Source organism: Camelina sativa, chromosome 11 (genome assembly GCF_000633955.1).
Source record: "Camelina sativa cultivar DH55 chromosome 11, Cs, whole genome shotgun sequence".
Taxonomy (NCBI): domain Eukaryota; kingdom Viridiplantae; phylum Streptophyta; class Magnoliopsida; order Brassicales; family Brassicaceae; genus Camelina; species Camelina sativa.
This window is the reverse complement of record NC_025695.1, coordinates 18,226,714-18,251,243: the sequence shown is the minus strand read 5'-3', so window position 1 is coordinate 18,251,243 and position 24,530 is coordinate 18,226,714. Positions and strand designations below refer to the sequence as shown.

At 37.1% G+C, this 24,530-nt stretch overlaps 4 protein-coding genes across 11 annotated transcripts; 1 reads left to right on the top strand and 3 right to left on the bottom strand.

The window, feature by feature from the left end:
* LOC104728099 lies at nucleotides 7,457-10,480 on the top strand. The gene is made up of 9 exons (XM_019231897.1): nucleotides 7,457-7,461; nucleotides 7,654-7,786; nucleotides 7,871-7,972; nucleotides 8,225-8,326; nucleotides 8,517-8,590; nucleotides 8,740-9,037; nucleotides 9,099-9,398; nucleotides 9,473-9,887; nucleotides 9,966-10,480. The coding sequence occupies exons 1-9, from the start codon at nucleotides 7,457-7,459 to the stop codon at nucleotides 10,478-10,480; spliced, it is 1,944 nt and encodes a 647-aa protein (XP_019087442.1).
* On the bottom strand, nucleotides 11,266-13,348 carry LOC104723731. 8 transcript variants are annotated; one of them, XR_757414.2, is made up of 7 exons: nucleotides 13,033-13,348; nucleotides 12,739-12,912; nucleotides 12,218-12,386; nucleotides 11,970-12,110; nucleotides 11,816-11,887; nucleotides 11,667-11,728; nucleotides 11,266-11,581 (listed from the first exon to the last, which is right to left on the bottom strand). XR_757414.2 is itself a non-coding variant. In XM_010442129.2 (7 exons), exons 3-7 carry the CDS (start codon nucleotides 12,256-12,258, stop codon nucleotides 11,480-11,482), a joined length of 369 nt encoding a protein of 122 aa, XP_010440431.1. In that variant the 5' UTR covers nucleotides 12,259-12,386; nucleotides 12,739-12,912; nucleotides 13,033-13,348; the 3' UTR covers nucleotides 11,266-11,479. The 8 variants fall into 8 exon arrangements, 2 of the variants coding, with proteins under 2 accessions (XP_010440431.1, XP_019087065.1); XR_757415.1 differs by having other exon boundaries at nucleotides 11,816-11,865; nucleotides 13,033-13,347; XM_010442129.2 differs by having other exon boundaries at nucleotides 11,816-11,838.
* Nucleotides 19,076-20,756, bottom strand: LOC104728098 (adenine DNA glycosylase-like). The gene is made up of 6 exons (XM_019231896.1): nucleotides 20,592-20,756; nucleotides 20,379-20,498; nucleotides 20,197-20,294; nucleotides 19,581-20,110; nucleotides 19,364-19,470; nucleotides 19,076-19,171 (listed from the first exon to the last, which is right to left on the bottom strand). Exons 1-6 carry the CDS (start codon nucleotides 20,739-20,741, stop codon nucleotides 19,076-19,078), a joined length of 1,101 nt encoding a protein of 366 aa, XP_019087441.1. The 5' UTR covers nucleotides 20,742-20,756.
* On the bottom strand, nucleotides 21,440-22,802 carry LOC104728097 (adenine DNA glycosylase-like). Its single transcript, XM_019231895.1, has 5 exons — nucleotides 22,638-22,802; nucleotides 22,425-22,544; nucleotides 22,243-22,340; nucleotides 21,627-22,156; nucleotides 21,440-21,516 (listed from the first exon to the last, which is right to left on the bottom strand). The coding sequence occupies exons 1-5, from the start codon at nucleotides 22,785-22,787 to the stop codon at nucleotides 21,440-21,442; spliced, it is 975 nt and encodes a 324-aa protein (XP_019087440.1). The 5' UTR covers nucleotides 22,788-22,802.

Genomic DNA, 24,530 nt, shown 5'->3' with positions numbered 1-24,530 from the left:
GCAAACAACAATAGAGTCATATTTCATTAGATTTTCTTAGATAAGAAAACAACAATAGAGGTATATATCACTAGATTTTCTTAAATATATATATATATATATTAGTTTATTTGATTATTAATTTATGATATTGATGGGACATTATTTTTACATAGGATTTCCAAAAAAAATATTATCTTATTATTTTATCGAAATATATCATTTTTTACACCAGCCCAACTCGGGACCGAAAGAATTTATTAATTTATAGCGATTATTAATTTAAAGAGTATTAATTTATAGAGGTTCTACTGTAAATTATTTGTAGGACCATCTCTAATATATTTTTCTATTTTTATCTCTAAAATAGAGAAACTCTATAATACAATTACTAGACATTGCTATATTTTTTTCTATTTATAGAAAAAATAAAAAAATATAACAATTTCTATTTTGCAAGATCAGAATAAATTTGCCTCTAAAATAGAGATTGTTATAGTTTTCTGCTCTATATATAGAAGCATATATAGAGATGAATTGGAGATGCTTTTAAAGTATCTTTTATAATATACCTAAGTTTTGTTCAAATGGATTTCTCTAGTTTTTCTTCCAAAAAAGAATATTCTAAATAGATACTATTTTATTTTACAATTAACACATTTTATTATATAAAAATTGCAAACTGACTCATTTACTTTAATTTTTATAACACTTTCATAAAATTATTATTTTCATTTAAATTAAGCATTTATTATTATAAAGAGCATCATAACATGCAAATATTTCAAAATATACTATATTTTTAACCATCAACATTAGTGTATTTTCCCACAAACGATCAATTATCTTTTGCAAATGGTAGTCTCAATATTCGAGAATATATATTTATACTAAAACTTTTAAAAATATTTATATTATTAGTTCTTAAAAATACTTATTTTATTTATTTTCGTCATAAAAAAAACTTAAGATTAAAAGGACTATTTTGCAAATGAAATAGTTTAACTTTATTTACAGAGGAAGAAATAGAGTTCTTCTATATATAGAGAAAAAATAACAATTTCTATTATAGAGAAAGAAATATAGATGGGTTGGATATGTTTTAACAAGTTGAACAACTACACTCACTTACACTGACTGTAGGACACATGATTGAAGCGGGTAGCGGGAGATTTATGTATGGAATTTTGGTTCTCTCTTATTGTCGAAAGACTGTACTTCTGATCCAATTCTTGAAAGACACTTTATTCCCTTTGAAGATGTCAATTGTGATGGGTTCAAGGGAGTGCCAAGAAGAGATTTCTGCAGTCCAAGCATTTGACATTGTGGAGAAACAGAAATGAAAGTTTGATATGTAAGCATTTGAAAATTAGCTGATGCAGATCTCATTACAAACACAGTGTGTGTGACAAGTTCTAATCTTAAAAGACCCTGCTTCATAATGGATGTTGACAGTCTACGAATCATTTAAATTATATGGTTTAGTTATTTTATCTTCATAACCTGGCATTCACTTCATTGGCTTCCAAATTTGGATCTTCTGAGGGTGCTTTGGTTCTCCAGTCCGGTGATCCATAGTTTCCAGCTAAATATCTGTTGTAATCGTCTTCTGTTTTTAGGATTCAACAGCTGATTCCAACATTTAAACGAGAGAACGGTGAGAAACATATATACTCTCTTACAAAAAACATTTTAAATAGGAATCTATAAATCAGAACATTTTTTATTTTTATTTTTATTTTATTTTTTAATTTAATGTTAAATTATATTAAAAAAATATAAACATTTTTACATTGTTAAAGCAAAACATTTCCTTGACAAGCTTCTTTCTCAGACTAGCAAGTGATCCTAGCTCAAAGTTCAAACATCTGCTGTATGTGCAGTGTAGTTTAATTTTGAACATTAGCAACTAAAGCTTATTGGCCTAGACGACTACAGTTTAATTAATAAATATTAAATAGTAGAGGGAGACAATATGATAAGCACACAACCTTGAATTTCTCTTTATTGATATTGAGATACCCGAATTACAAGGGCAGACAGAAATCTAGCTTAATCTCTTGATCCAAAGCTAGCCAAAGAGACTCGTAGGTCTCTAACAAACTTCTACACTCGTAGATCAGTTTTCTTGTTGTTTGAATTTTTGCTTAAACTAAAATCTTAGAGTGGGGCTCAAAGCCATGCAGAGGCGGGAAAGACTGCTCCAAATTTTTTAAGGGGATTATAAAAACCCTCCTTAATATGTTCCTCACTGCTTTAATCAATGGCCACACCAAGAAGACAAGACAGACGCTGCAATTTCTATCAAGGAGAAGAGCCTTAACGGTTTATTTCTTGTCTGTCGAACCTTCTTGTGCATCACTCTACAGTAGTCCACCAGGATCGTTACATCATAGAGTTAGATCTTCTTTATTATGTTATCAATACGACTCCAAGCTTGGATGGAAGAGATCATGCGATCGTGCTAAAAGCCTCCTTTTCTAGCGGGCTCTTTGCTTGAATTTTCCACTTGCCCGTAATAGAAATCATCAATTTTTCATTTGGTGGAGAGAGGTTGTTTTTCAAGACTGAGTGGAAAAGGTGATGCGAGGCAGTGTTCTTCGTTGTCACGATAGCATCACGTAACACCTTGATTATGCTCCAAACTATCATCACTATGACTTAGATCGTAAAAGAATTGTTGCCTTCACAACAACTTGAATCTGCTTTGGTTTGCCATGGTAGTGACATAAAACATACTTTTGGTTCGACATTGTACCATCCTAGATCGATAGTCTTCATCGCAATGATTTAAATTAGTTCTTAAGCATCATCAAGCATCAAACATCAACAAGCTTATCCTCACTAACAAACACCATCGAATATACGCACTTTGAAGCTTTTCAAAAGCATCAAAAATTATGATGAAAAAAATCTAGCTTAAGAAAATTGAACTGTTTTCCTCTAAATGAGCCCTCAATTCGTGATATTAAGAAGATTTGCATTGTGAGCAACACCAACACAGCCAAATCGATGACCACCGACGAATGGCTGAACGTTCTTAAGCATGGAAGAACCAGCGGTGGAGTACCTAACATAACCAATGGCGATGTCTCTTGGAAACTGGTCGAGCTTGGACTCGCTGAAAACCTCAAAGACCAAACCAAGACCTGTGATGGTCTGAACAAGCTTATTTTTGCTAGCAGAATCAAGGGAGAAGAAGAGGAGATAAGTGTTTGTGATTGCTCAAAGGAAAAAGGATTATCCGATTAGGGATTTAAGATTAAGATACATGTCTACTATATATAGTTGTAACATCCGCAAACCAAATAGTCGGTTTTGGGGGTGGGTGTCGATCGACACCAAGAAGAGTGCCGAGGATGACATTATAGATCAGTGGCTTGTCGATCATGACAATGCGCGTGTACCTTGTCGTCCCTCCAACAAAGATAGAGAGGTCGATCGTGCCGTTAATCATGATGAATTCACCGTCAAATCCAGTCAAAAAATAGCAATCTGGCTGTCACGCTTGCTAATCTCCATTTGTGCTAGTACGTTCCTCAAAATGATGTTCACCAAGCTTTCAGTGTCGACGAGTATCCTTGTGACTTGGCTTTCGCTGATTAGGAGTTCAATGACCAGCAAGTCGTTGTACGGTAGATCGAGTTCCTCCAAATCGATGTTTCCAAACGATATCGTCGTATCTGGGGAAGTGGTCTTTGCTGGCCAAGACCTTGTCATCTCAGCCTTCTTCGTATAATCTTTTATTGAAAGAACTGAATCATTGCATGCCGTCAAGCCTCCCATAATCATGTTAATTCATCGTCTTAGTGTTGGTGGAGGCTGCTCTGGTTAGGGATTAACACTAGGTCGTTTTGCTAGTCCGTCCTGCTCGTCGTCCATTTGATCGTCGAGCTGCCCCTCATCTTTTATGAACTTTCGAGCGACATTCTTGGCTCTTCGATTTTGACTTCCCGTTCCTGACCCGGTTGGCTTGCTTCTGTCTGACTCAATAGTTATTCCACCTTTCTTGTACTTGGCCATTAAGAGCGCTTGTAGATCACGACACTCTTCAGTTGCGTGTGTGTTACTTTTATGATATCCGCACTACTTGGCTGAGCTACCCTCGGTGCCCTCGTTCTTGACATACTTATTCCAAGACTGAGCCCCTCCACTGACCGCGAAGGTTCGACGTGTATGATCTTGGTTGCGATTGAAGTTTTTGTGTGGCTTGACATATTTGTTTTTGGTCTCGAGGCTAAGGGCTCCTTCGGTACCGTACTCTTTGCTGCTGCGTGCTTTTTTTTGTGAGAACTGCTTTCTCTTCTTCAACTTTAATATGCTTTGAGGCTCTGCACAATGAATCTACCAGTGTCTCGACATTTGAGAAGGAAAGTTCGTCCTTAAATCGAAATTTGTACCATAACGTAATTTTAAGTGCGACAATCGCCGTTGCGTCTGGTATAGGACATTCATGACAATGTCCTTGTAACGTTTGATGTTTGATCGAAGTTTATTTCGATGGAATCTAAGTTTTGAGTTCGCTACTAAGAAATCCAAATTCCGTCCAATGGAGCATTTCTATTCACTATCTCGAGGAGAAGCATTTGAGCCGATGGAAATGATGGAGTTTATAATGTTGTAGAACAAAAGGCTCGCATAATGCTATCATAACAACGAAGAACACTGCCTATCAACACCTTTTCTATTCAATCTCAAAAAACAACCTCTCTCCACCAAATGAAAAAATGAAGGATTTCTCTTACGAGGAAAATCCAACCAAAGAGCCTGCATGATCTCTTCCATCCAAGCTTGGAGTTGTTTGATAGCATAATAAAGAAAATGTAACTCTATGATGTAACGATCCTGGTGGAATGTTGTAGAGTGATGCAGAAGAAGGTTCGACAGACAAGAAATAAATCGTTAAGGATCTTGTCCTTGATGGAAATTGCCGCGTCTGTCTTGTCATCTTGGTGTGGCCATTGAAAAAAGTGTGATTGCAATCTTTATGGACATCATGGTTGTACGAGTTTGCTGGAACAAGGCGCATGTTGTTCCTAGTTAAAGGAGTATCAAACAAGGATTAAGTGATGACGTGGAATTGGCGCGAACTGAAGTGATGACTAAGAGGAGATCACGGAGTACATATACCCCCTGCTTGATTGACACAATTGATTAAAAAACCATAATCTCCCCCTTTATAGTCACGGGTCTTCATGGGTATTCTAGGTTAGATGTCATGTTCTTGGAGAGAATATCCTACTCTCAACCAGAATGTGCTTTGTGATCTCCTCTACGTCATCACTTTAGTTCACAATAATTCCACGTCATCACTTAACCCTTGTTGGATACTCCTTTAACTAGGAATAGCATGCGCCTTGTTCCAGCAAGCTCGTACAACCATGATGCCCATAAAGGTTGTACTCACAATCTCCCCGTTTTTATTTATTTAATTTGTCATTTCAAGCATACCTGTAGACAAAATCTTGGACTCTCACAATCACACATCATATCATGCCAATAATAACAAGATCCAAAATACGTAAGATGTTAACACTAGCTTCATTTCAAAAATAAACTGTGTCCAAAATTAAACATTACACACGCAAGGTCTCAAAATAAAAATGGGATAGAGCTGAAAACACAAAGCAGAAAACAATTGATCACTCCCCCTAAACTCTAGAATCCTCCTCCAGAACTAGATTTCTATCATTCAGACACATCATCTTCAAAACCCTCTTCATAATACTTAGGCTTAAAGTTCCTATGAGCAGAGGAGGTGTCAGACCCCTTTTTCATCAATAGGCTCAGTTTCAGCATCAATGTCATCAGCTTCCGGTTCATAACTTTGAGCCTCACTATCAGCATTCACTCTATGAGTCTGATTATTTAAAGAGTGAGGGAAAAAACTATAATCTCCCCCTGCTTGATTGACATAATTGATTAAAAAAACCACAACAACACCACATATTCTCAAAATAAACACCATAAGATATATGACTAACCTTCAATGCGTGTTGCCATATCGAAAAGCAGAGAGGGTGTGTGTTTCAGGTCCACAACCAAGGAGTGTCCAAAGACATAGTCACCAACTCGGCGTTTAACACCACCTTGACCCCCGCAAATTTCAGGATTGAATTCTTTTGGACGAGGTGATGGCTTTTCATCTCTCAAAATCAATCTCCCTTTGAAACCGAAGAACCTTATAGATCAAGTTTGGAAAAGGCAGGATATTCTGGATTTGACAAGGGAACCGAGCTGCACGCTCCACTTGATCGTACACTAACTTGCCAAAGTTTAAAGGAATCATTATCTAGTAGATACAGAAGCTTGGCACGATCAATGGTGACATTGGAGTTGTTAGTCGAGGGAATTCAATTCAGACAACAGATCAGGTACAACCCAGCGAGCGTCTTACACATCGCAGACGTCCGCAGATCCTTCCAAGTCACAACTTTCTCTCCAGAAAGACCAGAGCATGTTTGGTGAGAGTGACTCTGTCAGTTTCAGTATTGGAGTGCCACTTAATATCTATAGTCCGAAAAACTTTGTTGATCATTTTAGGTGAAAACTCATACATCTTCTGCCGAACATAGACAAGAGACTTTCTTGTCACGTTGTTGAAGATGTGAAAATTGGAAATAAAATTCCAAAACCACCTCTTTGACATACGGCTCAATATCAACAACAATGTCCATCAGGTGATTCTCTTCTATTACACGTATAACATCAGCAATTTCATGAGGACTACGGGGAACATGCCTTTGATCATGGACCTCTCTGCGCTGGAAATCGTTGTATCGAGCAATTCCTTGAGAGGTGAGGAATACCTTCGAGCTGTTCATCCTGCCTCTTGTATACCTTCGAGCTGTTCATCCTGTGTTCTTGATTTCTTCTGTCATCCGATTACCCACTCGATCCTATACCCGAATGCTTGAATTGAGTGTCTAGGTCGTGTGGTTCTTGTTATTTTATTTACTTTTGCTTACTTTAGGTTGTTAGAAAAACCCCCACTATTGCTTCGCTTGACTTACATTGTTCTGATCATATCTTATATGCTAGCATAACAACCATTTGGATTGATAACCCTTTGTATTACAACTGCATAGGGAATTGATAGCTTGGGTGAAAAGTCTGTTATCAATTTGGCGTCGTTGCCATTTGGTTGAATTTTGTTTGTTACATTTAAGATTTCAGCACTTGCTATATCAAATTTATTTTAAACGATTTATTCTGCATATTGTGCGGGTTGTTAGTAGTCCGATGTTATTTGCGAAGGTAGTCGAGGAAGAATTATTGTCTACTAAAAAATTGAATTTAGTTAATAGATATTAAAAAGAAATTTAGTATTATATAAATACGACCAAAATTTGTACAGGTATCCACCACGACCAACATGTGTCCCATTGCTGGACTTGTAGACCGCAAAGGCTACTCCATTAATAGTTTTAATGGATTCTATCATAATACTATGGTACCCAGCAAACGAAGGTCTACAATGAGGTGGATACCTATATGTTTCCTAAAATGTTTTGCTAGTAGTGAATATATGGATTGTTACAAGGATAGTTGTCCACATAACCCTGAGCGTTTACTCTTTTCATTCTGTTGGCCATATATGGATGAACAAAACACAAGTAACAGTAGAAAAAGTTTAATGTACTCATTAATTCGATGGCTATAATCCTGTTTCAGTTGTATCATTTCGAGTATAAGTTATATCTTTGTCAGGAAACTAACTGCCGTTGGAGATACTTCCCGTGGACATTTCGCTCCGCTCACTAAGCATGGTAGGACCTTTGAATCTTCTGAAGATGGCCACTGGGAGGTAATATTATTGTGCTATTCCATAACTTGTTTTGTGTGCGTCAAAGTTTCAAGACTGACCAGGTTTTTGCTAATTTGTCTGTAGGTAGGGGAACCTTCAAGCTGTAACTGTCATGTGGACATCACAGAGGAAGGCCCTGGTGATAGGCGTGTGGACTTTGGATGTTCTAAATATGGCCAGTGGGAGGTATATCATTGTGCATCTTCCATAAATCTCAATCACACTGCTCAAAAGCATGGTTAAATGGGAACCTGTTAAATAGTTGTGTAATACTTATTGTGCCTAACTAAAATCATGTATGACAATTTGTTACTTGTTCTGTGGTTTGGAGTTTCAAGACTGACCAGGCCTGACTAGAATTGCAGTTAAAAGTTATTGCTTGTTTTGTGTGCGTCAAAGTTTCAAGACTGACCAGGTTTTTTGCTAATTTGTATGTAGGTAGGGGAACCTTCAAGCTGTAACTGTCATGTGGACATCACGAAAGATGGCCCTGGTGATAGGCGTGTATACTTTGGATCTTCTGAATATGGCCAGTGGGAGGTATATCATTGTGCATCTTCCACAAATCTTAATCACATTGCTCATAAGCATGGTTAAATGTGAACCTGTTAAATGGTTGTATGATACTTATTGTAATTTGTACCTGACTAAAATCATATATTACAATTTGTTGCTTGTTCTGTGTTTTGGAGTTTCAAGACTGACCATGTTTTTGCCAATTTGTCTCTAGGTAGGCGAACCTTCAAGCGACTCTCATGTGGACAGCTTGGAAGATGATGGATACAAAGCGGTGTTTTCTTCGTGGTGATGGGATAATATATAAAGGACAAAAATTCTACAATGGAATCTCGTTCACGGAGTGTGTAACCGACTATGCACTGCTAACAGGTTCCAATATGAAGCAATACAGGTATGATAAAGATGCAATTGGGTTTAAATATGTTGGTGCTAAGGGGAAATGTGGGTGGCAAAGTGTATGCTGCATCTCTCGGTGATGATCCTTTCTGGAGGATTACGGTGTACAAGGATAAACATATATGTATCCCTAATGGAGAGTGTGAGATGTTTACAGTCCCGGTGATAGCTAGGATATTTCTTGATAAGATTAGGGAAGAACCAAAATATTACATGCTTGCGAAGATGGAAAAGATTGTAATGGAGAAGTGGAAGATATCAGTTACTAGGCCTCAATGTCAAGCTGCTAGGAGGAAGGCATTGGGATGGATCTCGTCGGAGTATGATACTCATTTTGTACGTCTCCGAGATTATGGAATCAAATCCAGGGTCTGTTGTGGATATTGATACCGTGAAGAATGATGATGGTGAGGATGTCTTTAACCGGTTTTATGTCTATTTTGATGTTCTTAGAAGAACATGGAAAGCTAGTTGTAGACCAATAATAGGAGTTGATGGGTGCTTCTTAAAAGAAAAGATTAAAGGGCAGTTATTGGCAGCATTAGGCAGAGATGCAGACAATGCTATATATTCAATAGCATGGAGCGTTATTCAAGTTGAGAACACCGATAATTGGCAATGGTTTGTGAATAGGTTAAAGATTGATCTAGACTTAGGTGATGGAGATGGTTACATTATCATGTCAGATCGGCAAAAGGTATGCATATGTTAAAGCTCTAGCATAATTATGTTTGATAAAACTCTAGCATAATCATGTTTTCTCTGTTTCAGGGGTTGATAAAAGTTGTTGAGTTGGAGTTACCAAAGTTGGAGCATCGAAAATGTGTTAGGCACATTTATGGGCACCTAAAGAAGAGTCATCCTAACAAAAAGCTTCTGAAGAAACACCTCTGCGATCTGGCTTGGAGCTACAACACCACAAAATATGATCAGAACTTGGAGAGGATACACACATACGACTCAAAGGTGGATGAAGATGTCCTGAAGACAAAACCGAAGACTTGGTGTAGGGCCTTCCACAAGCTTGGAAATTACTGTGAAGATGTTGAGAACAACTTCATAGAGTCCTTCAACAATACCATCAACAAGGCAAGAGAAAAGCCGTTTGTGGCTATGTTAGAGATGGTTAGAAAGCTTGCCATGGTGAGGATTGCTAAACGGTCTGCCCTTTCTCACGATCACAAAGGTTAGTATTTTGATTAATCTATGTGGTATGCATATGAATCATTATTATCGATTAACATTATTTTCATTTCTGTGTTAGGCATTTGTACTCTTTATGTTAAACGGTTCCTTGCAAAAGAACATGAGAAAGCTTTTGAGTGCTTTGTGAGTCCTACCAAAAATGGGATGTATGAAGTACAGCTGGGTTATGACAAGCATAGATTCTGTTTAAGAACAATGAGGTGTACCTGCATGAAGTATCAAATCTGTGGAATTCCCTGTGAACATGCATATGTAGTTATTCTTAAGAAAACACTGAAACCTGAAGATTATGTGTGCCAATGGTTCAAAACTTCTAAATGGCAGCAGAATTACAAAGACGGATTGATTCCACAAAGAGGTCCACGCTTTTGGCCTTCCACCGGAGGTAATGATGTGCATGCACCAGCTTCTAAAGAGGATAACATCACTAAGGCAGACAAGAAGAGGAAGAAGGGGGTTAATGAATCGGCTACCAAGAAGAAACCAAAAGAGAAGAAAAGGATCATGCATTGTGGGATTTGTGGTGCACCTGACCATAACCGTAGGTTCCACCAAAAGAAAAATGCAACATAGGTTAGTATTCTGTTTTGGTTATGATTCGGATTATGGTTTGATTTGTGTTGGCTCGGATGAGTCTGATTGTTGGTTTCAAATGTAGGCTACTCAAGGTGAACCTTCTCAAGGGACTTTGACTCAAGAGAACTAATGGTTGTCGTGAAGGAGAAGTACGAGTATGAGTACAAGGAATTATGGCAAGAGAATCACAAGGAGGGCTTGTCTGTTTTTGTATGAATGGTCTTATTGTGATGGAACCTTATTGATGTCTTTTGGTCTTGGTGAACCTTATTCATGTCTTTTGTTATTGGTGAACCTATATGTAAGTGTCTTAGAACCATAATGTCAGTATTTTGGAACCTTTTTTCTCTATTGACAACAACATCCATTACAAACACAAAATACATTACAACCAACCAAACATGATCATACAACACTACAATAAATATGCGTATTCTTAGCACACGAAAAACACTATTTTATCGTTTTGATAGCGATTTCGTAAACGTTGTCTTTGCCGGTGCTATCTTAGAAGGGGCACATATAATAGCGTTTTTTCTCTATGCTATTAATTGTCTCTCTATAATAGTGTTATATTATCACTATATTAATATTGTTAGTACCGCTTTTTATTTGTCATATTATAATTAATAATAACAAAAAATTTGTACTATGGTTTATAACAAAAAATTTGTACTGTAGCTATATATTGTTGTTATAATATATTTTCCACCCAGCTTGATTATGCTCAATATCTATGATTTTTATATACTAATATACATATTTTGCAAAAAAAAAATCAATATACAATAAAAACTTTATAAAAACCTCAAAATACAGTACATCTCATCTTAACCTTAACTACGATACATTAAAAGTCTTAACCTAATATTAGAAGTGCTACAACCAACAAAAACATGAACCTAGAGACTCTTCTTGTTGTCTTCAATTGCCTTAGCCAAGTTAATAAATCTTACACTGACATATTCCCCGCTGAGTATCTCTCAATGAGCTCCATCACTTATGCTCACACAATCTCTGCTCTTGTTGCTCTGTCCATCTCTCTTCATGCCAACAAACTCCATTGTTGATTGTGCATCTCCATGGTCTGCTTGCTTGCTGCAATGCAAACACCAAATAAGTATGAAATGATGCAGAGAAGATAAATCAATTAGTACACAAATTAACATATTATCTGACTAACCTGCACACCACTATCTGTTTGAGATGCTCCACTAATCATATTAAGTTCGTAACTCTTGTGTCCTATAAGTAATAAAAAGGGAACGTGAATGTTGTGTGATATTAAGTTCGTAACTCTTGTGTTCGTAACTCTGAGTTTAAAAGTGACACCTTCCAAATTCAACTGTTTTACCCTGTCAAGTGTAGTAAATTAGCCATAGCTGCTAACATAAAATCAATAACCTTGATGGGATTTCCATACACTAGTTAACTCAGACGCATTGTTAGCAAAAATATAAAAACTGGCTAAAAACAAATGAAGTACCTTGAGGCAAAGGATACCAACGAGATAAACAATAGATGAGACCAGCTTATGAAGACATAAAGTCTAATAATTGATAGATGGGATCTGCAACTCTGTTCTTCACAACAAATCTGATATCCTTCCTTCAAAATCAATCGGAGTCTAGAGGAAAGACAAAAGCATATGTTATGATATCATACTCACCGCTAAAGCAAATAAAGATTCAACCTGTTATAGTACCAAAACAAAAAAAATCCAAGTGAATATACCTTGTAAGCACCAGCATAGAACTCATTTTCGAGCATGGCATGTATCTTTATTTTCAAGTTGCAGATTGACACCACCACCACCACCATCATAAGGGTCAACAGAGGAGACAACACATAAACCTTTTCTTGAAAGAGCAAACACAGTGGCTTAACCAAGTCTCGAAGTAGCCTGCAATGGATACAACACGAGACAAATATAAAACAAAAACAGAAAACGTAAGACTAATTGGTATAGTGTAGTCACTAGATTACATAATCTGAAGCAACAAATCAAAGAAGTTCACATAAATCTACTTGTGACTGAATCAATTAGACTTAATCAATAAATCTATCCCAGGAAAAGAATTCAGAAGGTAGAAGAGTTGCATTGGTCATAAAAAGCTACTACCGTAGCACCAAGAGCTCCAACCTTGTCAGCAAATCACTAGAATAGAGGCGTGATTACCAACTTAAACTGTTGCAAACATGGAAAATACACAAACAAATTACCAACAACACACTCATGCTTCCAGAAAATGTACCAGAAACTATATGACTTTGAACCCAAACGCTGAGAAATCACAGTTCCAGCCCAGAAATTTCCATCGGAGCAAGGACCGAACTGAAAAGGTTGCTCGACGAATCCAATTAGGTTGATCCAATTCGAAATTTCTGGCTTGTACTCAATCTTGCCAAAATCGCATAACTGCAGAAATCTTCAACATAATAAGAAATCTATGAGCTGCAGAAGAGGAGGAACTTATAAAAACCTTAGATCTTAAACTCAAATCAACCAAAATTAGAATAAAACCCTAGATCCCCTTTCATAAACTTACTCGGTGAGATTAAGAGAAAAAGACGCCTCCGCCGTGCCTTTACTCTTCTTCACACTCCTTTCACCAGATCTTCAAACGAGTGTTTGTTGTCGACAAGAAGACTTCATCACAGCTTCAATTCATTCTCTCCCTGTTCATTACGTCGTTGCAATGTATATCTCGTCTCACTCATGGCTGCTTAGCCAAAACCTTGGCTTCTCCCTACTCTTAACCCTAGAGAGGAAGAAGAAGTGCGAAGGAGATGAGGAAGAGAAAAGAAGAAAATAAAACGATTTAGGTTCGTTGGTTTAGAAAAAAAAAAGAGAAATGGTTTTTTTTTTTGTTTTTGACTCTAGAGCTTTAAGTGTAGCGGGGGAAAGACTGGTTTTTAGTCAATTTTTAGTAAGTGTTGGCGGAAAGAGTGATTTTTGGTTCCGGCTTACATATTTTTAGGTGTAGCGTTTTAAAAGTGTTATTATATAGACTCAATTTTAAAATTTTAACAATGATAACACTTGCAAAAACTGCGCTATGCTTTTCTGCTATCAATGTCCATATTTCTTGTAGTGCAATCAATCAAATATGATAATAAAACTAACTAAACATGATCATACAACCTTATTAATGTTACACTAGCTCATCCTACTATCTTAAATAGACCAAACATGATCATACAACCAAAAACTATCACAACTATCATCACCTACATCCTTGATCTCAATTCTGATTTTGTATCTTCAACCCTCCCAAATAGCTCTTTCTCAAGCTCCATTTTCATCTTCTTCTCAATCTCCATTTCCATTTGTAGTTTTTCAGTGTGAAGAGCCAGAGACTCTACGTCATCCAACAGTGCCTCATCGACCCACTTGAAGATGTGGTCATCATTCATAAGCTATCAACCACCATCAAAACAATGAGAACAAATTCAACATATCACAAAGGTGTATAGTCACATATGTTCCTTCTTCACAGCTGCATACCCACAGCGAAAGTATCGTGGACAAGGATTTGTCTCTGATTTCGAATTTTTGGCCATGATCACTTCTCCACACCAACATCTCTTATGCACACCAACAACTTTACCTCGTCCTCTCTCTGGGACATTTGATGCACAACTCGAAGCTCCAAAGACATTGCTCATGATTTCCAGAACTTAATCTACGAGACTTTTATTTTTTAGGGTTTATACATTCAACATTTGGGGATTTACGTTTTAAGAAGAAGAACATCAATCGGGTCGGGTTGTAATTTTTACTCGGGTTCTAAATTTGTTTCAAACCAGGTTTAAGTGAGTTTCTATCTGGTTAAGTTCGTAAACCGTCGAAATCCAGATTAGGGGGAAATGGCATGAGATAATCTCGTGGGAAAATAGGTTTACAATAGTTTATAGGGAGATTCATAGGACGAGGTTTAAGTTCCGCGTAGAAGTGGTACAATGTCATAGTTATGGGGAAATAGGACGTGTTTCCGACTTTTGAGATAATATGTACGATCGAAATGCCTGTTCACATTTGATTGCCAAACCTTCGCATCTTCCTATATTTTTTTGCATAGTCATCCCTCGTAGATTTCGTAATTTCTAATTTCTATAATTCTGTATAAAAGTGTCAATTTAGTCCATTCCTCCTGAATTGAATGTCTATAAATCCCACATTTGAAAAATGAAGTCGATTCTGAGTGACAAAGACGTTCGAAGTTTTCATTGCAAAGTTTCGAGCTTTAAGACTATACAGATGTCGAGAAATTAATGAGAAAGTGTCGGGATAAAGAAGAACCTCCCTTTGGAGGAAATATCGAGACCAAACAGCTGTCGAGCAACTGACGAGAAAGTGTCGGGATAAAGAAGAACATCCCTTTGGAGAAAATATTGAGGAGCTCTTTACCGAAAATCAGGATGTGAAGCTGAAAAGGAGAGAAGAGATAATGAGGTTTGGGTATTGGAGATTATGCTGCAGACTGTTATGGAGTATTACAAACGTTGGATGCATAAAGGGGCCAACCATTTACGACCTTTCTTAAGGTTCCCTTGAGTTGATTCTTCTCTTTTTCATTCAATTTGATGAAGAAAGAGCTCTTGGGTTTTGGCAAATGGGCTCATTTGTTAAAGTATTTTTTTGTCTTTCATGTTACTATGTGGCAAATTTGCTATTTGAATCCTTGTGTGCATTAACTGGCAAGTAAAGACTTCATCTTTTTGGTATTGCTCTGCAAATCAGTCCCTATTCAAGCCCCGTCGTTCGCCTCGTCCTTCCGACCATCTTTCCTAGTATCATCTCGATGTTCATTCTGAAATAGCATCCCGCCGATCTTTCGAATAAACAATAGGACTCAAATTTTTTTTATCGAGATGAGTGTTTTATATGGAAAAAGCGTCCAATCATTAAAATGTTTTTCTTCGTATCCTATATAGTTGATTTCTAGATAAACTAATGTTAAAACGAGCACACAATATTTGTGTTCAGCTACATTTTTTTGTATATGTAAACAACTATATTTTCCTCAGTCTTGATGCTATGAATTAAAATTAATTTTAAGTTAATATTTTATTATTATAATATTAATTTGTGTCAAGTATTATAAAATATGATTTTTGGAGAGACAAAAAAATTTTAAAAATGCAAATATTTTGGAATAAGTAAGCTATCGACTGTATTGAACAAGAGAAAAAAGATGGCATGTGCACAAACTTGAAGTGGATTTGTGTAAATTACAAGCTTGAACAAGTTGTTAGCAGTGATTTAAGACGGTAAGTCTTACTCTTACTATATCCTTTTGTTAATTTTAATTGATGATTAAAGTTGTCGCGTAAAAATTAAGATATTATGTAAATTTTGTTTTCCTAAATTAAAGTATTATTAATTATCTATTTTTAAAAATATACCCTCTAGATAAAAATCTGCATAATACAAATGATGATAAAACACATATAATTAATTATGTATTAAAATTTAGAAACATCAAATAAATTTTGTACGAGATAATGAATAAGAAATAACTACTTAATTACTTCAACTAAAACTTTTTACCGAGATGTCCTATTTATTTTATTTTGCGTCAAAACATGAAGAACACATATTAAATATATTTTTAAAAAATTTGCACATTAAATTTTTTGAAAATTATATATCTAGATTTAAGACATATAAAAATTAATAAAACTATAAAATGAAATACATCTAGAGCCTATATCTAGTATATTAGATGAAGAAAGAGCTTTCGTTTCTTGTGTTATGTTGTTGTTTGCTTGTCATTGTTTCGGCTAATTGACTCCTTTGTAAAGATTGTTATCTGTACTCTATTATTCTCTGTCTTCCAAATGCCACACCATTGAGATTTGTTTTTCTTCCGGGCGAGTTAGAGAAAGGTGATTGTTACTGCTAAAAAGTGTTTGGGTTACTGTCGGGCTGGCAGGTTTTCTTTTGGAGGTAAATATTCTTCTGCAATCCAGGGTTTGACAATAGTTGATTAAATTTGATAGCAATTTTTTCTTCTTGTCTTGATTCTCATGGTTTTTTTTTCTTTTCCAAAGGTATGTATGTCATTTTTCTTGGTCCGATCCTTCAAGAGTTTTCGTTCAAGTACTTTTATTACAGGACCATTGACCAGTACCATGCGGTCCTCTTGACTGCTTTTTGTTGTTTCCAGATTTATTGCCTAGATTTCCCCGAAATTATGTTCAGATGAGGCTACCTGTTGTTTTGTATCCGAGGAATTCTTCTCCAGAGTCTATGAAAGAAACTTTTTAAGGGTGTGTGTGAACTGTAAAAGTTGGTTTGAACATCAAATTTTCGGCGGATGGCAGCGGCTGATGATGCTTCTTCTACACGCGACAATATGAATCCAACGGCCGGAGTCGTTTATGGGCTGAAGTGGACCTTAAGACCTTCTTTATCGGTGGGTTCATACCCGGGCTCTTAGTGCTTTGTTGCCAAAAAATAAATCAGAACAAAAGAAGAAATGTAAGAACTCCCTTTATATAGTATACCCATTTGTGATCTAAGAGACTGTACGTGTCACTTATTTGTTGGCTAAAACAAAATATCAACTGATTATTTTTCTTCTTCCTCTGCATCTCTCTGTCTCTTTCTCTGGATCGAAGTCGAATTGGCAATGGAAGAAGATGAAATCAAAGGAGATGGAATCAGGTCGGAGGAGGTGCGACGGAGATTGAATCGTCGGAGGCTAATCGGAGGGTTTTGAATCGAGGAGAATGTTGTCGAGATTGTTCAAAGCTGGTGAAAAGGTTTTGTTGAATCTGGTTAACAAGAAAGACTTTCACATGGCGTCAAGGAATCAGGAGAATTCTTCTCCCAGAGTAAAAGAGCTTTACGACCTCTGCAAGGAGACTTTCACTGGCAAAGCTCCTTCTTCTGCTTCCATGGCTGTCCAAAAACTATGCTCTGTCTTGGGTATATCTTTCTTTTTTTCTTCTTCTGTCTCTGTTTGATTTTCACGGATTACAGTTTCTGCTGGTTTTGATTGAATGGGTGATATACATATATTGGTAGTCATTTAGAAAGATTTGGTTAAAACTGTTTTAGATTGGTTTCATTGGATTTTGAATAAACGTGGGAATAGCTCAATTAATTTGTGAATTCCACTAAATCTAGGCAATTGCGAATTCACAATTTGAAGTCGTTAGTCACAATTTGAAGTCGTTAGTCTCAGAGTTGCATATCTGTTTCGATGAAGATGAAAGGCTTCTTGTTTCAGAGTTCATGCCTAATGATACTCTTGCTAAGTGTTTGTTCCATCGTATGATTCCTTCTCTGTTTCAGATGGTGTTAAAGTATCTGCTGTTATAGAATTGATTGAAACAGAACTAGCTAGCATCTTCTCTGTTTTGAATCTGGAGGCAAGTAATATTGGTGATTTATGTGTCACATTAAACATTGGTGAATCTGAGGTTTGTGTGTCAAGAACTCATGATTTTGCATGTAGAATTGATTGAAACAGAACTTATTAGCATTCTCGGTTTTAATTCTGAAGTCATAGAGAGGCGGCATTGGTGGTTTAAGTAGCATGGTTGTGCTTTAGATTCTTAATGAAAGAAACTTTTATATGACTAGCATGTATAAAATGTATCTGCTTTTGTGGAATGTTTTACAACAAAACTTGTATCTGCTTCAAGAGAACCCAACTCTCAAAGAAGCGAAGAGAGAAACATCAGAGGCAACATGTATCAAAGCTGAAACACAAAGAAGACAAAGAAGAAGCTTCTTCAGATGCTATGGAAGTGGAAGACAAAGCCAGCGTTGATGGTCATGTCTCAGCACTGTCCACGCTAACCACTGCAGACACAAGACCTTTGTTCCACGGTCTGTTCATAGGGAGACTGGTCCAAATTTCTAGTACAAGACCAACAAATTGGGTCTGTTCTCCCATTCTTTACTGTTTTAAAAACACACTCAACCAAAACACAGCTTGTTTAGAAACAGAACCTAAAAATTTGGCACAAATCAATATTACATTAATCATTTTTCCCATTTATGAATTGCACTTCAATTGTAATAGGTATTAATGTTTTTTATTATGTTTTGTATGTTTGAAAATTAATTAAATGCAATATTTTCTATTTTTATAAATTCATAAATGTTTACACATTTACACCACTTCGATCCTATTTAAAATTTATAAATTTCAAAAAATAATATTTTCAAAAATAAGAGACCCAAAATTAGAATCTACCATTGGAGAATAAAATTTTACAACGAGATCATGGGTTCTTATATTCAAAACAATACACAAATAATTCATAAAAAATTTAACAACCCCCTTATAAGAGACTACCGATAATTATGCTTTAACAATACAAATCCTAGGAGTCTTATAGACAAGCCCGTCACTGTAGATATATATGAAGGTGGAGGGAGAGACACACCATTTACATAATCAACCCCTGGAGAGATCATCAAGTCACTTTACTAAGCAGAAAGAACCAATTGTTCAATTTTAAACCAAGATCATATGTGTTTTTGGTTAAAACTAAGCAAGACCTTAGTATCTGAATGCTCCAACAATAAATATAGAAGCTAAGCAACAAATAGAAAAGTGTAAAAGAAGATCATGAGATTCTTCGTTTCCTCGATATGGCTGCTCTATTTGATGAGTCAGGAGCAACCGATGAACCTTGCTTGTGAGCTTCAACCATTGAATACACCTGTACCTTCATCAACATATACACACTTTTAACACATGGAGTTCTCGAATCAAACAATCATGAATTACCCTGAGAACGACCTTATCAATTTTGGGAAGCTCAAACAACATTGTCTATTGCAAAGGTTGTTCCTTTTCAACAATCACATCCAGAGAAAGTCCGTTATATTGTTTGAAGACGAAAAGGTGATACCTTTCTAACAGCCGATGTCAGTCCCATGGTAGAAAGAGCATCACTGCCCACACACTTCCATGTCAGAGTGTCATTTGCCTGATCTTTGAACAGAATATCTGTTCCACCTTATGACACAGAGAAGAGAGTAATTTCTTGTTAATATTTCTGACTATAGTTATGTCCATGTCCATGTAAAAGGGAGACCGAGAAAGAAAGAAATAGATAGCGGTCAAACCTGTCAGTTGTACAACTAATAGCTCCACATACACTTTTCGACGTATGCGTGTGAAAATGTGGACGAATTCTCCAAGTTCTTTTCTCGAAACTATAGTGCATGTTTTCTTGGGTTCTACTTGAAATGCGTCCTTAAGGTAGAGGTTGATCGCGTTCCTCCTTGTTGCCAAACCAGCTTCCTTATCCAATATAACAGATGGGAACTCCCAAAGACCAGCAAGCAGACCCTCTTCAGGTCTCTTTACAAGAACAAATCTACCTCCTGATTGGTTCCTCTCCAGGTTCAGTATTTCCAAAACACATACGGAACAAAAGTCGCACCTTGGCTTGGCCTTGACCACTTTTGTAGGATAATTTGTCACGGAAATCGTTCTGTTCTCCAGGGAAAGTGAATATGCACGGCATTGGCTGGAAACAGGACAAGAAGAGCAACTTGGCTTTGAAACAGTACATAGAGTAGCACCAAGCTCCATCAGAGATTGGTTGAAATCTCCAGGACGTGAAGGATCCACTAGCTGGGCAGCTAGTTTCCTGACAAAGAGAAATTACTTATTTATCCTCTCTTTTATTATTGTCTCAATAGTAAGACATCCGAGAAAATGCAAAAAAAATTTCACCAGAAATTCCTAGCTGTAAGCCGGTCTTTTGGATTAGCTGAGATGGCCTTTAGTCTGGCAAGTACTCTTATCACGTTTCCATCAACAACAGGTACCGCCTGGAACAGAATAAGTGCCAAAAGATGTAAAGATAGTTACTTAATGTCTTACATATATGACTGAAAAAAATAAAACTGACTAACCTCATTGAAAGCAATAGAGGCAATTGCTCCGGCTGTGTACTCTCCTATTCCTTTAACTTTCATCAAGCTAGACACTTGATTAGGAAAACCATCCTTCCCTGCAACAACCATCTTCGCTCCCTAGGAGAATCAAGAGAAAGAAGAAAGCATTACAATGATATACAGTGAACGTATCAACTAGTGTCAAACCCCAAATTGCAGAAGTGTATTCACCTCTAAAAGAAAACGCCCCCGCCGATAGTACCCCAAACCTGCCCACATTTCGTTTACCTCCTGCAGCGGGAAGAACTCAATTTTCTTAGCAGCAAAATCACATTTTTTCTCATTCCCCCTGAAGAAAAACAAATCCCAATGGTGTGGCATTTGAAGCTAGAGGCTAATAGAGTACTCATTTCCCTACTAACAATGAGAAAATGTACAGCAAACTGAAGAAGATTAAGCCTTTACTTCCCAGTTATTACACATCAAACAGGATTCTCTAACAACGTCTTTACCAAAGACACAACCACATAGGATATCAAATGGGGCATTTGTAGGGTATATTCTCAATTTCCCACATAGTTAGATTAAGGAAGAGGACACTCTTTACCAAAGGGAGCCAATTTGTCGGAAAAAAAGACAAGCAAGTACAACATAACACAAAGAAAGAAAGCTCTTAATATAATTTGTTCTCATGCTTCTGAAAACACAAATTCAAAATGGTGTGGCGTTAACTTATTTACAGACCTCCCATTTGAGACTAATAGATTTCTCTCTTCCTTACTAATGACAGGCAAATGTATAGCAAAAAAAACATTTAAAAAAAAACAAAGCCTTTACTTACCAGTTAATGCACATAAGTGTTCAAATGTAGTTCCCGCTTCTCCAACGATTCAACAAGACGAGCTTCCCGTCTGCCCCTANCAACATTGTCTATTGCAAAGGTTGTTCCTTTTCAACAATCACATCCAGAGAAAGTCCGTTATATTGTTTGAAGACGAAAAGGTGATACCTTTCTAACAGCCGATGTCAGTCCCATGGTAGAAAGAGCATCACTGCCCACACACTTCCATGTCAGAGTNTTAGATCAGACGACTTGCAAAGTCCCCCACAACTGATGAAGAATCAACTGGATGAGAATCAGANATATCTGTTCCACCTTATGACACAGAGAAGAGAGTAATTTCTTGTTAATATTTCTGACTATAGTTATGTCCATGTCCATGTAAAAGGGAGACCGAGAAAGAAAGAAATAGATAGCGGTCAAACCTGTCAGTTGTACAACTAATAGCTCCACATACACTTTTCGACGTATGCGTGTGAAAATGTGGACGAATTCTCCAAGTTCTTTTCTCGAAACTATAGTGCATGTTTTCTTGGGTTCTACTTGAAATGCGTCCTTAAGGTAGAGGTTGATCGCGTTCCTCCTTGTTGCCAAACCAGCTTCCTTATCCAATATAACAGATGGGAACTCCCAAAGACCAGCAAGCAGACCCTCTTCAGGTCTCTTTACAAGAACAAATCTACCTCCTGATTGGTTCCTCTCCAGGTTCAGTATTTCCAAAACACATACGGAACAAAAGTCGCACCTTGGCTTGGCCTTGACCACTTTTGTAGGATAATTTGTCACGGAAATCGTTCTGTTCTCCAGGGAAAGTGAATATGCACGGCATTGGCTGGAAACAGGACAAGAAGAGCAACTTGGCTTTGAAACAGTACATAGAGTAGCACCAAGCTCCATCAGAGATTGGTTGAAATCTCCAGGACGTGAAGGATCCACTAGCTGGGCAGCTAGTTTCCTGACAAAGAGAAATTACTTATTTATCCTCTCTTTTATTATTGTCTCAATAGTAAGACATCCGAGAAAATGCAAAAAAAATTTCACCAGAAATTCCTAGCTGTAAGCCGGTCTTTTGGATTAGCTGAGATGGCCTTTAGTCTGGCAAGTACTCTTATCACGTTTCCATCAACAACAGGTACCGCCTGGAACAGAATAAGTGCCAAAAGATGTAAAGATAGTTACTTAATGTCTTACATATATGACTGAAAAAAATAAAACTGACTAACCTCATTGAAAGCAATAGAGGCAATTGCTCCGGCTGTGTACTCTCCTATTCCTTTAACTTTCATCAAGCTAGACACTTGATTAGGAAAACCATCCTTCCCTGCAACAACCATCTTCGCTCCCTAGGAGAATCAAGAGAAAGAAGAAAGCATTACAATGATATACAGTGAACGTATCAACTAGTGTCAAACCCCAAATTGCAGAAGTGTATTCACCTCTAAAAGAAAACGCCCCCGCCGATAGTACCCCAAACCTGCCCACATTTCGTTTACCTCCTGCAGCGGGAAGAACTCAATTTTCTTAGCAGCAAAATCACATTTTTTCTCATTCCCCCTGAAGAAAAACAAATCCCAATGGTGTGGCATTTGAAGCTAGAGGCTAATAGAGTACTCATTTCCCTACTAACAATGAGAAAATGTACAGCAAACTGAAGAAGATTAAGCCTTTACTTCCCAGTTATTACACATCAAACAGGATTCTCTAACAACGTCTTTACCAAAGACACAACCACATAGGATATCAAATGGGGCATTTGTAGGGTATATTCTCAATTTCCCACATAGTTAGATTAAGGAAGAGGACACTCTTTACCAAAGGGAGCCAATTTGTCGGAAAAAAAGACAAGCAAGTACAACATAACACAAAGAAAGAAAGCTCTTAATATAATTTGTTCTCATGCTTCTGAAAACACAAATTCAAAATGGTGTGGCGTTAACTTATTTACAGACCTCCCATTTGAGACTAATAGATTTCTCTCTTCCTTACTAATGACAGGCAAATGTATAGCAAAAAAAACATTTAAAAAAAAACAAAGCCTTTACTTACCAGTTAATGCACATAAGTGTTCAAATGTAGTTCCCGCTTCTCCAACGATTCAACAAGACGAGCTTCCCGTCTGCCCCTATCATCCAAAACTGACAACAGCGCCCGCAAAGCCTACACCAAGCAAAAGAGGAAAAAATCAGGTTAGATCAGACGACTTGCAAAGTCCCCCACAACTGATGAAGAATCAACTGGATGAGAATCAGACGACTTGGATAGCGCTTTAATTCCAGGAAGCTCTCCTCCATGGACCCATGATCCGCGTGGATAGCTGTACTGGTTAGAGGAGGATCTCGTAATTTTTCCACCAGAAACATGACTATAGATACTAGGGACACAGTCAACCATAGCTCACGGTAGATCCTGTGGTGAAAAATAAATGTTAGCACTACGCACCAGAGACATATAGCTGTAACAAAAAAAAACTTTTTCCTGCAACTGCCAAAAAGAAGTATCATTTTCTAAAGTTTCGGAGAGGGCGTCAAGTATTCAGTTCATATGGATCAAAATTCTATCTGCCCAAGCTTTTGTTACAGATGCAACGATGGAGCGATCTAACACTCAGTTTTTAAAACTTATTTAAGTACTTCAAGACTCAGCAGAAAAATTTGGTCTAGATAGTATGGAGATTAGCTCCATTCTGATTGTGGAACCAGAACTAAGAAGATCAATCAAAGCCACAAAAACATCTAACTTCTCTTCAATGCTTAGGTCTGAATATTCCCCTTCCATTAGCCCCAACAGCCATGGTTCTCCGGGATGGCTTTCATCAATCTCACTACATAATTCCCGCATTTTACTTTTATGCTTCCGCCTTTTCCTACACTTAACTTTTCGAAGGGCAGAATTTTCTGAAACATGTTCAATGTCATCACCAGAACTAACTGAGCAAGTATCAGATTCATCATCAACAGTCCCAGACGCGTCCGAATCAGACTGGCTCTTGTCAAGGTCCTCAGAGAAACAATTAACACGTACACGATATGTTGATTCTGATATCTTTTCGAATAATGTAATATCACTTGCCAGAGTTGAACATATTGAATTCTCTNCATAATTCCCGCATTTTACTTTTATGCTTCCGCCTTTTCCTACACTTAACTTTTCGAAGGGCAGAATTTTCTGAAACATGTTCAATGTCATCACCAGAACTAACTGAGCAAGTATCAGATTCATCATCAACACTCCCAGACGCGTCCGAATCAGACTGGCTCTTGTCAAGGTCCTCAGAGAAACAATTAACACGTACACGATATGTTGATTCTGATATCTTTTCGAATAATGTA